Consider the following 16,061-nt stretch of genomic DNA (forward strand, 5'->3'; position numbering starts at 1 on the left):
GAAACCCGAACCAGACCTAATTTGTACCCGGTAATACCCGAAAACCCGATTTGTACCCGGTAATACCCGAACCCGGAACCGGGTTTTTCTAATACCCGAAACCGGGTATTTCAAATACCCGATGTATACCCAAAAATACCTTAAAAGCACCCGAATAATACCTCTAAAAGTGTAAATTTTTAAAAAATCCAATCTATACAAAAAAAAAAACCCGAAAAAACCCGCAAATAGGGTTTTTTCAATACCCGATAATAGGGAATTCAAATACCCGGTTCTATACCCGACCCGAACCCGATGCATAGGGTATGGTTTTTAGAGACAATACCCTACCCGAACCCGACCCGATTATTACCAATATCCGGTCATACCCGAACCCAGGTATTTAAAAAACCCGATTTGTGCGCACAATTAAGCAAATATCAATACAAGATAATATCAAGTTAAATGTTGTAAGACCTGGTGGCTGGGCGCTTGTGTTTTTCAGTGGAAACCTGAGTTTGATTTTCACTTATGTCATTTTTATGGATTTAGGAAATGACAGATTTGAGTTAAACCTTATGTAAGATTGTCAGTTCGAAACCTAAGCACACCCAAGTTTTCGTCCAACCATATGTTACGCTATAGAGTTCAGCTCTTGTGACGGCACGACGACTGTCAAGTGATAGCCGAATAATATGGTTTTCTAGAGGAATGCCCAAACAAAACTCTAAAAGCCAACATGGGTTATGTTAAGACAATCTGGTCAGAGTAGGGCAACACAACTCTCCAATTTAAAAATTACGGCAAACCAACACATGAAATTCGTCGTTAAACATATAACAATTACAATACACCCGATATCTTGAATGAGACCGATCCATATTTTATTATTATTATTATTATTATTTTTCACCCGAGTAGGCAAGTTGTTAGCACCTTTATCTATCCTGTCAAACGCAAAGTCATGCATATTTATCATAAGGCTCACTTTAAGTTTAAAGTCACAATAATGGACCATATCGGGTCATTTTAATAAGTTCTCCAAATAATAATAAAACAAGTTTGGGGTTTAAATGGCATGTTGTGTATAACCCAAGGTCTGATATAAAAACATATTATATTATTCCCTCTTGATTTTGGGGAAGAAGAAGACGCTAAAATGCTTTAAACCGCAGCAGCAGCAAAAAGAAGATCTGCATAGAAACTAGAAAGCATTCAGTTCGCGCATTATTCGTTCGGATTTAGGTTACGTTCACGATTCCTTACGGTTCGAACTGTATAGATTTGTTTTAGTGTATATATACATGTAATGGTGCAGGTGGAGTAAGTAATCGCGTTTGAATGGTTTATTTGTTTGTAATGTGTTACTGCACTTTGTTTTAGATGCTAAACCTAGTAATTTTCAAGTGCAAATTTGTTTAATAGTTAATATTTATTAAGTAATTTCTAGTTGAAATTGAAATTGGTGATTGACATTTGGTGGAACCTGGATTCGAGTTTGAATAGGTCTTGCTTAAGTATACTTATATTTGTTTTTAGAGGATATTAGTATATTTGTTTATTTTTTATATGATAATATTATTATTATTATTAATAAGTTTAGATCATATATCAGTAAGTGTGGCATTCAAAGACGAATTGTAGCTTCGAGTTTTTTTAAAAGTAATTTGTAGTTGAAGTTGAAACTGCGAGTTGACATTTGGTGGAACCTGGATTAGAGTTTGAATAGGTCTTGCTTAAGTCAAGGAATTGCTTATTCCTGTATTATCAAGTTATATTGTTTTCAGAGGATCTTTTTTGTAATAATAATATTAGCATTAATAAGTTTTGTTCAATTGTGGCAGTTTAAACATGGCTGATTCAAGCTCGGTCAATGTGATCCTTGAATATCTGAAGAGTAATAAGTTTTCCAAGGCTGAGGCTGCACTGCTTAACGAAATCGGTAACCTAACTGATTTAAGCGGTTTTATGCAAGATCTTAAGCTCGAACAAGGAGATATTTCTCAAATGAGTAATGAATTATCAAAAGAAGAGTTTGTTGTGAAGGAAATTGAATATGGAGCTGCTAGAAATGGACCATCCAGTAAGAAAAACACTGCCTTTGTTAAAGAGCAAAATAGAGCTATCATTAAAGCAGATGATGTGAAAGAGTGTCAATTTTTTACCCAATCAAAGATCACATCAAATCATCAACATAAGGTTACTGGCGCAGTTCACAAAGATGATGAATTCAAATGCAATTCATCAAAATTGAGGAAAGATTGTTCTGTTAAAACTGTATTTCCATCCCCTAAGGTAGATGCATCAACAAGTTATGAGGTTGGAAGTGCTTTGGGTGGTTTAGGATTTCCTGTCATCTCAGAGAGACATAAGGAAGAGTTACCTAGGCTGCCACCTGTCAAACTTAAGTCAGATGACCAACCCTCAAGTATAGCTTGGGAGGAGAAATATCAACGTGATGGAACTGGTTCGAAGACCTTCAACGTTGACAGTAGTTATCTTATTGGATCATTTCTTGATGTTCCTATTGGTCAAGAAATAAGCTCTTCAGGTCAGTAGTGTTTACATACCTTCATTTCATGTTTCAATTATTTTATTATGTGTTTTCTATGTGTGTATACACATTCCACCCATACTCATATTTTACTTTTGTTATGTGTTTTCTATGTGTGTATACAGTATCATGATTATAGTCGTTGCTAATTTTCTAACATTCTTGTTGTGCCCCCAATTCTTTGATTCATCAATCCATAAACTGACTTGCACAAGCACATAAGGGTTAGGGTTAGTAATATAGACCTGTTACATGATTTTGACCCTTAGAAATTCCATGTGCACTTTACTTTATGGTATTTTTAAGTTGATAAAAATTGTTGGTGGATATCTCATGACCTATGTATCATGAAGTACAGGACCAAAAGTGTGAATGAAACAAAGTGTTTGGATATTTATGTAATTTGTACAAAGAAACATCTTTTAATTTTAAATGCTTGAACTATGTTTGCAGAATTGAAATAAAGAAGAAGAATAACCTTCACATGAATACGAGTTAAGAAAATAAACTGAATTATGTTTTGGCTTTGCTTGATGTCACGTGCTAAAAATATTTACTCCTAAACAGTGGCTCCCGATTGCAATCCAGTTATGGTTTTAAAATCTTTACTATGAATAACTCTCTGCCTTTTTGAAAAACCATTTAGCTATGCAACTTTTGATCATTTTGTCCAATAAGTTATAGTGTATGCATGCATGATTAGTTATCAAAAGAATGACTAACAATGTTCTTACGAACTACACTTGCTGATTTAAGTGGAAAACGGGTTACAGGAGGCAATTGGTTCTCTGTAAGTCTAGGGTTAACTGAGGACACTTCTGATCTAGTATCTGGATTTGCAACTATAGGTGATGGCTTGAGTGAATATGTTGATTACCCAAATGATTATTGGGACTCTGATGAATATGATGACGATGATGATGTTGGTTATATGAGACAACCCATTGAAGATGAAACCTGGTTTCTTGCTCATGAAGTTGATTACCCGAGTGATAATGAAAACAAAACCAACCCACAAGAAAAAATCCCTGAAAAAAATGATGATGACGATCTTTCATATCTTTCGTTTGCAGAAGAGGACCTATGTGGGGATCATTATTTTAATTCAAAGAATGTGGGCCCAGTCACTCAATCAGAAGATATGATTGATCAGTATGATGATGATCTTTGTGTAGATGAGGATCAGCATGGTTCGGTTAGATCTATTGGTGTGGGGATCAACAGTGACGTGGCGGATTTCGGGAGCGAGAGAAAGTTGGATGGTATTTCATCACATGAGTCCGAGAAGAAATATGTTGACCGGAACACGAAAGTCAACACTAAAAGTGCCATGTATTTGGGTAAATTGACTAAAAACGTGAGTGGTGGATTTTCTTTTCCACCTCCTAGAGCTGGTCATGCGTTGACCAATCCTATTGTTAGTGAGGAAAATGACGATTTTACCCCTCCATGGAGACAAAAAAGTAGTAGCTCATCGCCTGTCAAAAGCTCAAAGGATGAAGATGTGGATGGTGCAGGTACAGCTGATTCCAGCCCTTCTACCTTTTCAAAATATGGTTATGCGGAATTGGCCCGCCAGGTGGACCAGAAAGTTGGTGGTTCAAGAGAAGAACCAGGTGATTCACTGGAGGATGAAGAGGCTGCTGCTGTTCAAGAGCAAGTGAATCAGATAAAGGCTCAAGAGGAGGAATTTGAAACCTTTGACCTTAAAATTGTGCTCAGAAAAAAGAGGTATGTCTTTTGTTCTCACTTGAACAGTTTCTGTAATTGCTAAGCTATTAATTCTATGCTAATTCTTCTTCTTCTATCTATATCTTGCAAATCATATAGGCAGGAGTTTTTGGTTTACTGAACGAAGTAAATAATAGGTTTGAAATTCTTAGTTTGTTCCTTTGGATTGTTCAGTTTGAACTTTGAACCAATCCAATTAGGTGAAACCAATTTGTTTTCGTTTTCTAATAATGGAACTAAACTTCCAAAGTCCAACTATCTCAAGAACCGAACTCAACCAAACCAAACAAAACCAACCAAATCACAATTTCAGTTGGATTGATTTTATAATTTGGTGTATCTTATGTGAATATGCATTCTAACCAAAGCGTCCCAGACCAATGATAAGTAAGTCTAAGTTCAAATCCACAAGCTAATCAATCCGAATAAAACAAATATAAATATAATTATATATGTATAATGTGTATTGAGTATGTATATGTGTGTGTAGCTATGAAATAGTAATTTACATTAAAACTACAGGTGGCAATCTTGACCCATTCTTCAAAGTATGGGTTGGTTTGGGCAATATAAATTGTATATGGGCTCATTTGGGTCATCTTAAATCAATCAATGGGTAAATTTGGGTCTACTTATTTAGTCAACGGGTAACCATTATAAAACTTGTTAATGTAAAGGGTCCAAATGGGTTAGCATCACCCATGACCATTGTTTGTTCCACATCCTACTTGTCGCCGACACCATTGCCGTCGCCACCAGTCCAACACTGTTGCCGCTGCCAGTCCAATGTCACTGCCAGCCCAATGTCCTAGTCGCCCCACCACCATGGCCATCACAGCCACTAGCCACCATAAGAAAATATTGCGGGTTAACCTATTTTGGTATTTTTTTTCTAAAACGACTAATTTCAACCCGGATCCTTTTTGGCCAAGCCGTTTTGACCCGAACCAAATTGATGCGATTCTTAAACAACCTGTTTTTTTAATCCTAACCAAATCGATATGTTTTTAAAAGACCCGTTTTTACCCAACCAAGTTGATGCATTTTTAAAACGACCTGTTTTAACCTGAACTCATTTTGCCGATAACCTATATTGACCCGAACCGCTTTACCCACCCAATTTGCCAAGCCTAATTAAAACCTAAATCGAGCCAGAAGCTGACCAATAAAAATGCATCATGCAATTCCGTGCTTGGGACGAATAGCTGCTAAGAATTATGTGGATGTGTAAATTTGCTTATTTTTGTGCTATAGCTCAACTTGGTTTGATAGTCTCCATTTTAGTCCCACCCTCTTTTAATATGCTCTTAAGTTGCTCTTTAGCAAAGAGGTTAAAGATACTGATATAGTGAAGGTGACCAGAAATTTTATCAATTTAGCCTCTCATGCTAGAAGATGAATTGAATTTTCTGCCAAACCTGAAGTAGAATTGTAGAAACCTGTTATACACACTACTATATGTTAAATTGGTTAAAATTGGTTTTCTTAATTTATTATTTCTCAGAACTGGCTTTGAGGAGGACAAGAATTTCAATGTTGTTCTAAATTCACTTATTGCGGGTCGTTATCATGTTACTGAGTATCTTGGATCTGCTGCATTCAGCAAAGCGATTCAAGCGCGTGATCTTCACACGGGCATGGATGTGTGTGTGAAAATCATAAAAAATAATAAAGATTTTTTTGATCAAAGTCTTGATGAGATAAAGCTCTTAAAATTCATCAACAAGCATGATCCTGGTGACAAATATCATCTTCTCAGACTTTATGATTACTATTATTACAGAGTAAGTAGATTATATTATTTGGAAATTATCTTTTTTGGTTGACCATATATAGAACTTATAGGCAATCTTATATATGTCCTAAAAGTTTTCATGTATATTCTTTTAATTTTTATAATATCATGTTTACGCATTCCACAGTAAATAAAACAAAGCCGGTTACTAAAAATTTGAACTTATTTAGAACTTTCAAGCAAACAAAAAAGAAAATCAAACTTTCACAGACACACACACATGTGTGTGTGTGTCAGTGTGTGGATGTGTTTTTCTAAATTTTATAATATTATATTTACCCTTTCAATACTATTTATCTATTATAGTAAATAAAAGTATATAAATACTTACTTACAAGAGCCAGTTCACTGAAAAACTGAAATAATATAATGCACTGAGATGATTCTCAGTAATAGTGTTGTTTTCCTACATATTTATTCAATGAACTAGATTCTAAGTAACTGATTTTATTTATTTACTAAAACATGAGTAAATATGATGATTTTTAGTGTTTGAAAGGGTGAATATGATATTATGAAATCATCATCATCATCATCATCATCGTACTCAGTATATCCCACCAATAGCAATGCTATGGTAGGGTCTGAGGAGGGTAAGATGTAGACAGCCTTACCTCTATCCCATAGGGATAGAGAGGCTGCTTCCGGTGAGACCCCCGGCTCGATAGTAGTTTTGAATCAAGCCTTGGACATAAGACACATAACACTCAATCATCGGGACACCGGCTGATTGGTGCATGTGCCCTTGTCTTTCGGCTATCAACGCCACCACATGATGCCTGATTAACCTTCCGCCACTTTTAACGTTTTTTTCACGTGATTAGTAAAATAACGTCAAAATTAGTGCAATTTTACTTTTGCCCACCCAAGGGTTCACACATATATACATTATATGTGCGCACCGCAAGCAGGGCTGTGAATATGATATTATGAAATCTAGAAGGAAATTAATATTGGTATTATATAAAATTTTGAACTTTTAGAGGGATATATATAAAATAACCCATATTTTTCAGTTTGTACTTGTTTCTGTTACATATCTGATTATCAAGATTACATGACGTGGCTTGATAAAGTAATATGCTTTTATTTTAAAGAACTGCTCGTGTCTTTCTTTCATACATGGTTTGGTTTTTTGCCTTTTTTGTTTTAACTTGTATATAATATTATCATTGCTTATATACTTACAGGAGCATTTGTTAATTGTTTGTGAACTTCTCAAAGCAAACTTATATGAATTTCATAAGTTTAATAGAGAATCTGGAGGAGAGGTTTATTTCACCATGCCAAGATTGCAAGTATGTTTAAGTAACAAGACTTCTATCATAATTTTTAAAAGGTCAAAAATCAAAGTTGTCACTTCCATTTATCACGTCTTATGAGAACGAAACTAATAACAAATTGTTATTGCTTTCTATTTATTATTTATGGTGCAGTCAATAACTATCCAATGCTTAGAGGCACTCGAGTTTTTGCACGGGCTTGGACTAATCCATTGTGATTTGAAACCCGAAAACATTTTGGTGAAAAGTTATAGTAGATGTGAAGTGAAGGTTATTGATCTTGGAAGTAGCTGTTTTGAAACAGATCATCTTTGCTCCTATGTTCAATCTAGATCATATCGCGCACCCGAGGTTATATTAGGGCTTCCATATGATAAAAAGATTGATATTTGGTCCCTTGGCTGCATCTTGGCTGAACTTTGTACCGGAAATGTGAGTATTTTTGTCATTGTAACTACAAGTAGGGCTGCAAACGAGCCGGGCCAGCTCAGCTTATGATTTACTCAATTTATAATTAGTTTATATACATTTTTATATTTTTTAATTATGGTTTATATACAACGTAGAATACATAATTTAGTTATTCTTATCACAATTTTTATATGTAATAAATATATTATTGTCTAAATATATGTTTAATACAATAAATGAAAACTGTATAAATAATAGGCTTGCGAGCCTGCTCGAGCTCGATAAGCGAAGCTCGAGCTTGGGTTCGCTTGTTAAATAAGCTTATATTAAGGCTTAAGCTCATGCTTGAGCTCATTTAAGCTCAGTTCAATTCAAGCTTTTAATGAGCCGATCTCGAGTAGCTCACGAGCCGGCTCGGCTTGTTTGCACCCCTAAGTACAAGTGGTAAAATGGGCGGGTTGGGTTGCATAACTAGTTATTTTTTGGGTTGGGTTGAAATGAGCTGAGTTAACTAGCGTGTCATGTATGATTGCAAAAAATATATTTTTTTTATTGATAAATAATTATATAGGGTGTTCATTACAAAAGACTAAATTATTGCAAGAACAAAGTATATTACTCAAACGTTAATACATGATGTTCTAAATATGTTCAATAATGTATATAATTTCTAAATAAAGAGATTTAGGAGGTTATATACACTAAAATTACACTTTGGTTGGGAGACTTTCAACCCGTTTGATGGAATTTGATACGTCATACCTTTTAAATTGTTTTTTATTTTTATTAAATAAGGTTTTGCATGTCATAGGTTCTCTTTCGAAACGATTCCCCAGCTACTTTACTCGCCCGTGTGATTGGAATTATTAGTCCAATTAGCCAAGACATGCTCGCAAAAGGGCAAGATACATACAGATACTTCTCCAAAAGCTATACGCTTTATGAACGTAACCAGGTACACCATTATTATTATTATTATTATTATTATTATTATTATTATTATTGTTTTTCAATTTTTAACTGTTTCGATTTGGCCAATTTGAGATAAAAACATGACCAAAATCGACTCATTAATAAGTACACGCTTAAACGGTCCAAAATTGCCAAGATCTTCTTTTCATATAAGTTGACTTCTATGTTATTGAAAATAAAATTTATTGCCCATTTTTTATTGTAGTATTTATTAATTTTGGCTCATTTTTGTTTAGGATACAAACAAATTAGAGTATTTAATCCCCAAAAAAACGTCATTAAGGCATCGATTACCGATGGGGGATCAAGGGTTCATAGACTTCGTCTCTCATTTGCTTGAAATCTCTCCAAAAAAAGCCCTTCGGCCTCGGAAGCTTTGAAACACCCGTGGTTATCATACCCTTATGAGCCAATCTCATCTTGAAATAACCTAAGACTTGATGATGACAAAATGGCAAGCATACCTTTACGTTGTCGGGATTCAGGTGCTTAAAAGATGTGTTTTGATGGAGTTAAATTAAAACCACAAACAAATGTTCAAAGTGGTTTTCATTTTTTGGGTGGCAAGTAGAATTTACAAGTTTGCATGACCACAAGTGATGTTGAAGGACTTTTGTATATATCATCATATTCTCTGTGTGTAGGGGTTATTTTGGTAGGTAGTAATTTAACAGTTTAGGCTATTTGTTGAAATTACTCTCTTTTTAAGTTGTTTTGGCTAAGAATTGTGTACTTGTGTTTAGGGTCATGTGAGTACGTGATTCTCTTCGTTCGGTTTTGAACAAAACGGAACGGTAATGTTATTTTTTCTTCATAGATCTCGAAATATTTCTTTTGTGCTCATTATTTTCTTATGAACAAAGTTACCAATTGAACAAATTGTACTATAAAGTTAAAATTTATGAAGTCTCGTTATAACTTTCAGAAAACTTGTGTTTCAAATATCATGGCATGATATGTTACAACTTACAAGTGGTATATGTTCGACTCTTATGTTCCCTCAAACAATACAATCATTTATATAAAATGACAAAATGTAGACGTTAGTCTAACATGCTCAACAAGTAACTAAAAACCAGCAATCCTCTCTTACAAATTCATTAATTTCACAATACCTTTATCAAAATGTTACTACATTTTCCACATCAAACGCTCTCTCTATAAGTTAACGTGACGCATATAACAGTGGGAGGGAGGGAGGGAGGGAGACATGTGAGATGATGTGGCAATGTGGCCAAATGTGAACATAACGCCCCACCCATTTGAAAGCTCCATATGTTCGGAGGTGGTTAACGTGTGAGTTGTGTATGTGAGCCCACTCAATTGAAATTATTTTTTTAATATTCATTTTGTCATAAATTTATTTTTTCTCTAATAACTTGTGCTTGTTAACTTTTTCGGCATGAATGGCGAAAAGTTCATAAAAAGATCTTCAAAATTTACTGAAACAAAAAAGTAGCAAGTTCCTACCACTGGTCATCACGTGAGACACGCAAATGGGCTAACAACCATACTTAACGAGATTAATAAATTCGGGTTTAATTACAAGTGAAATGAAACTACAAGGACGAAAATTGCAAACTTGAAACTATTGGACTAAAATCGCATATTTGGACAAACCACATGGACGAAAACCGCAGTTCACATAAATAAGTATTTAATAAATAAATAGTGAATAGACATGTCTATCCCCGACTTAACGATTAAATTTAACGGGGTTAGTGATTTGGATGTAATTGGCAAGAACTGGGAAACGTGGAGGGTTCATATGCAAAAATAAACTTTTTAGACTAAATTCACATTATTTACCAAACCACAAGGACGAAAATGACATTTTACTCGAAAGACTTATATAAAAAACGAGCGGTTATCTTGAAATAATATTTTAATCAGAGTGAGGTGTGCTTAAAGATGGAATAAATGATTAATAAAAGTATATATGAGATAGAATAGTTGATACACAATGAAGTTGTGTGCTCAATAAAAAGTGAAGTTTTATAACCCGTTTTCATGACCCGCTAAGAAGTGAGAAGTGCAATGTATATATTCTGCAGTGTTAGGGATCAAAATTCGGTACTATATTACATTAGATTCTGCATTATTATGGTCTCATTTCTGCACCGTTTTGAGTTTTAATGCTGCAGTTTTAAGGACCAAATTATGCATTGTTTTGACATAAATTTATGCACTGTAGTTTAAATTACTGCACAGCTTTGGGTTATAATGTTGTCCTTTTGGGGTTAAAATACAACAATGTTTGTAGCTTAAGTGTTGCAATGTTTGGGGTTAAGGTCTAATGTTCTAGTTGGTACTTCATATGTTATTGATACAGTGTTTCTTCTTTTAATCATGCAACTAATCTATATATAAATGTTTCAGAGAATATATGTTAAAAGAAAGACTGAATAGAGGTGATCAAAGTCTCATGTTAGAAGTATGAATATGATATGCTTTGGAAATGATAACAAATCAACTATGCTTCTTTTGTTTATAATATATGTATTCAAATGTTAACTTGTTATGCGATCAGCTTTTGTAAATCCTACAAGATGTTATGTTAATTTTAGTTTATTGTTAATTTTTTATTTTGCAAAAAATGCTCGGCTGTCCCACATTATGTATAAATTAACACTTCTTTTCAATATATCGCTAGAGAATTGATAAGCTAACATAAATAAATATCAAATTGTAAATTGTCGACGCCACAGCAATGCGCGGGCTTTATACAAGTAATTACAAAAGGAACACTTTATAATTATATTATATAAATGTAACAATATATATGTAAATAAACATGCTTAGATATCAGATTTATATTTATATAAAAGAGCATCTTTTTATTTTGCTGTTTTTGTTTATGTATCGATTCATATTCAATTATTCATTCTAAGGCCCCGTTTGTTTTTTTAGAGATTTAAGTCTGAATCTGAATACCACATCTGAATGTTAAGAGGTGGTTCAAATGTCTGAAATCTGAATCATTAAGAGGTGGAGGCTAGAGACGAACCTCTAGTCGTCGGAGATGGAGCCTAGTCTCCGGGTTAGAAGTTAATGGAGGCCGGAGACAAACGTATGTCTTTTTTGGGTTAAGAGGTTTTCAGACCCACTAAAAGCTCCTACTGGTTCAGATGCTATTAAGACGTTGAACCTCTTAATGTCAGAAAAAAAACAAACAGCCCCACGTCTGACCGAATCAGATGTTTTCCTCTATTCAGAGAAAAGAGGCAAAAACAAAGAGAGCCTAAAACTAATTTGGTTCTTATAAAATCTCAAAACATTATCACTATACATATATGTAAGACCAAAAATCAACATTTTAAGTAATTTTACCGTCTCGTCTGTTAAACCTTAGTTTGTAGCGGTTCAAACTCAAAGTTGGTATGCTCCAACATCGGTCCGAGCCTAATCAGTTTAGGGACCAACACATTGTCCCTAACCGCACAAACCACAGGGTTCTCCAACTGCAAAACCGCTCCAACCACATTAGCACGAACCGTCATGGGAAAGATTCGTGGCCATCTCTCATTTTGGTATGACCTTAGTGCATCCTCAATGGCCATGGGCCCCGCCTTGAGTGCAGGCGCAAGCTTTTGCACTAAAACAACAGAATCTTCTAACGCACAACAAGTGCATCCTCAATGGCCATGGGCCCCACCTTACATTCACAAAACTATTAAAACAAACACGAGTAACAAGATTAGTGGGTGGGGTTACAGGTGATAGTCTAAGATGGGATGTGTTGAGTTGATTCTAAAACTTAAGTAATAAAGATTTTGACCCCTTGGAATTTCTATTAGATCAAACAATATTTTATAGAACAAGTCAACAAACTACAAGATTGATAACTGTGGTTTACATGATTTACGGATTTGATATGTTATTTTTGAAAATTACACCTTTAGTCCAATGATTTTTTTTTTTAGAAAAAAGTGACACATTGGTAATCTTTCAACCACTTGGCAGGCCCACCTAAAAAAGAGAGTTAAGGGTAATTTGTTTATTTCACACTAGGATTATGATATATTATTTTTGGAAATTACACCTTTATTCCAATTTTTTTTAGAGAAAGTTACCAAAATAGACATTTTTGACCAAATATTTTCTAAAATAGACATGCCTATTTTAGCCCACATTTTTTCAATTATTGGTTTTTGACCAATAAACAACTGACACGTCAGCGAAGCCGGCTAAACCTTAGCCGCCACTTTATGGGCACAGAACTTTATGAAAAGTAAATGAGACCCACATTTAGCCAATAAAAATTTGACACGTGTGCGGCTAAACTTGGCCTACGTCTATGGTTATTTAGCCGGCATCTTTGACTCTTAGCCGACTTCAGGATACGTGTCTATCTACTTAGCCGACTCCAAATATTCCTTCTTAGCCGGCTCCAACTCGGCTTGTAGGCTAATTAAGGCTTCACTTAGCTGTCTTCTTTTTTTCATTTAGCCGTCAAGATTTATCGTTTATAAGTAAGGCAGGTCTGATTTTTCTTTGAACACATATAGTTCTATTAAAACAGCCTATTTAATGTGTTAACATGCTTGCTACTAGGTATAATTTAGCCTTCATATGTGCACGATACAATGAACTTGATTTTTAGGTTTCTATCAATGATACAGTGTACTAGGTATGATTTCACATATTTGGTTCAGGGGCAATTATGAAATTTTAAATTAAAAAGGGGTCTGAAATGTTTATTTTGAATCCCATATCGGTTCTAGATTAACCGTCATGTTGTGAAAACTGAATTTACGATTTTGATTTTGGTAAAAGTGTTGTTTATACGGGTCAAGTGTTAACAAGCCTGCTACTAGGTATAATTCAGCCTTCATATGTGCAGGACGCAATGAACTTTTTGGGTTTTTATGAATGATACAATGTACTATGTATAATTTCACATATTTGGTTCAGGGACAAATTATGAAATTTTAAATTATAAAAAAAAGGTTGAAATGTTTATTTTAAATACAGATTGGTTCTGGATTTACCAGTCATAGTCATACTGAAATGTAAAATGTCCCTGCCATAGTGATGTGTGAGTTCGATGCTCTTCTTCGTCCTCAATTTCTACCAACCCTCTACAATTTTTTTCTTTGCTTTGGTGTTTGACACGGTTTACACTAACCCTTATAATCTATTAGTCAACTAATCAAAACTGATAATACTAAGTAATAATAAGGTTTTGTAACATGCATATTGGAGCTAAAAATAAATAAATATAAAAACTTTTATTTTAAGCATTAAGCTAGACAAAATCTTTAACTACAACATTGACTTGGTCAAATGGATAAACTGAATTGATTACCAATTATAGGGTCTTCAGTTGACGAGTATTTGCACATCAAGAATAATTTTTCATGGATTTTAATATTTATATATGATACAATATAATATAAAATTTCATTATTTCTACCATCTTTGTATATAATATAGCTATTGTATAACTATATCAAATAATCTTATATAAAAAGCTCGTTTAGGCTCATGAGTTGTCTTGGGCTCGAGCTCTTTTAAGTTTGGCTTGATTCGAGTTTTTATCAAGCCAATTTTGAGTTGCTTCTAGCGGCTTGGTTTGTTTACACCCCTACTTAGGGAAGTGAAATAACATTAGGAACAACTTGATTCACTGATCAAATTTCAACTTCATTTATACAAGTTGTTTATGTGCATCAAAGTTTTGATTTTGGGACTGAATTTCATTTTTTAATTGCAGATCTAAGGGTAAAACGGTAATTTCTCAAGAAACTTGATGGACAAAGGCAGTGGATGAGCAAAAGCATATGAACCGACACTACACGGTTGCACCCGCTGAAAGATCAACTTCCAAATCTTTCTTGATGTTAGTTTCATGAATTTTTGTATTTTGTTACAAAGATGTATTAGAGAAAACTGTGTTGTATGAAGTTTTTTCTTGTATTTTTAAATTGTTTGTATCAATGTTTTTTGGATTGCAAATATTTCTATATCATGGGTGTACCCGTTTAAATGCAGCCATTATAATTTCCAGCCCATTAAATAAGTTATACCCATGAAACCCGTTCCACCGTACTTGCTTATTACTCAGACAGTCAGACTGGCCTATGTTCTATTTGCTCAAGTTTGAAAATTTTTACCAACTGTTGCTGTTGCATATTTCCATACCCTATTTTATTTTCATAGATGAAAAAATTTCAGCAACTTCCAGGCCATGTTTGAGAAAAAAACATGACCCAAGTAAACCCGTTGTATCTATAACCTGCTACCAAGTCATATTTTAGTGTAAAAAGGCCAAACTTTGGGATTGGAATAACGTACCTGGCGAAGGGCTATTGAAGCAAACGAACCAATAAACTTTAGTTGGCGAAACGGGAACGTAACCAGCACGTACGCCTTGTCCATAAATGTAATTCACCCGTGGTCCGAACGGTTGTCCATCAGGGTAATCTGCAAGGCCACGAAACGCGCAATATCCCACATATTTAGGCTCTGAAAAGCCCATCCATTTAGCCACTGAAGAACGAATTCCATCACATCCAATTACCACCTGTCGATTCATAATCATATAATGTTGGTTGACTTCTAAATCAAGAAAACTTTATTTATGCATAAAACTAAGCAATACCTTTGATAATATTTGTGTACCATTAACAAGTTCTAGTAAAGTTTCACCGTCTTTATGTTTTTCAATTTTCGCTAACTTTGAGGAGAAACAGATGGAATCAAGTGGTAATTGTTTAGCAAGAGTCTCCAGAAGTGTTATTCGTTCAACCGCCCGAACCTCTTGACTGATCCATATGCATCAAAAACATATATATTTTGGTGACTAAACTAAGCGAAATTTACCGTTACAAAAATGCTAGCGTATATTTACGTTTGATCTTCTTCTTTGAAAGTGAACGAGCGTAGCTCTCTTCCATTGTCTGCTTTAATCACCATCCTACGCATTTAACTTTTAACAAAATCAATCATCAAAATAACGGAATATATATATTTAATACAAAGGACGAGACCACCCTTGTATCTCAAGGTATTGTGATCTGAGTTGATCACCAACTCCCATTGAATCGAGAACCTTCCACCCATTTTTAAAGAGAGTCAGTCCGTAATGACTCCGCCTGCTCCAACACCAACGATGGAACCCCCAGTCGGCAATGATCACTACTTCCTCCTTTCGGATGCTGTTGAAGATTGTTAGAGATGATTTGGTTCTTTTTGTGGAAATGTGTTGTGTATAAGTGGTTCTTGGATGAAGAAGATACGGAAAGATGAAGCCATTGTTGTGAATGAATGCTGTTTGTTTTAGTGGAGGAGTGTGAGTGTGAGTGTGAGTGTGAGTGTGAGTGTGAGTGTGAGT

General features: G+C 34.6%; 1 protein-coding gene and 1 pseudogene across 2 annotated transcripts; one reads left to right on the forward strand and one right to left on the reverse strand.

The window, feature by feature from the left end:
- Positions 1 to 3,257: 3,257 nt before the first annotated feature.
- LOC143542031 (uncharacterized) lies at positions 3,258 to 9,459 on the forward strand (annotated as a pseudogene). Its single transcript, XR_013136842.1, has 6 exons — positions 3,258 to 4,264; positions 5,769 to 6,048; positions 7,250 to 7,357; positions 7,496 to 7,774; positions 8,565 to 8,708; positions 8,962 to 9,459. The product of XR_013136842.1 is annotated as an uncharacterized LOC143542031 (transcript).
- Positions 9,460 to 11,972: 2,513 nt separating this feature from the next.
- LOC143542032 (monooxygenase 2-like) lies at positions 11,973 to 15,850 on the reverse strand. The gene is made up of 6 exons (XM_077034706.1): positions 15,721 to 15,850; positions 15,579 to 15,644; positions 15,330 to 15,492; positions 14,985 to 15,251; positions 14,846 to 14,870; positions 11,973 to 12,359 (listed from the first exon to the last, which is right to left on the reverse strand). The coding sequence occupies exons 1-6, from the start codon at positions 15,765 to 15,767 to the stop codon at positions 12,067 to 12,069; spliced, it is 861 nt and encodes a 286-aa protein (XP_076890821.1). The 5' UTR covers positions 15,768 to 15,850; the 3' UTR covers positions 11,973 to 12,066.
- Positions 15,851 to 16,061: the final 211 nt, after the last annotated feature.

This window comes from Bidens hawaiensis, unplaced genomic scaffold (genome assembly GCF_021521415.1).
Source record: "Bidens hawaiensis isolate Kalapana, Puna unplaced genomic scaffold, B.hawaiensis_p1.1 tig00012729_1, whole genome shotgun sequence".
Taxonomy (NCBI): Eukaryota; Viridiplantae; Streptophyta; class Magnoliopsida; order Asterales; family Asteraceae; genus Bidens; species Bidens hawaiensis.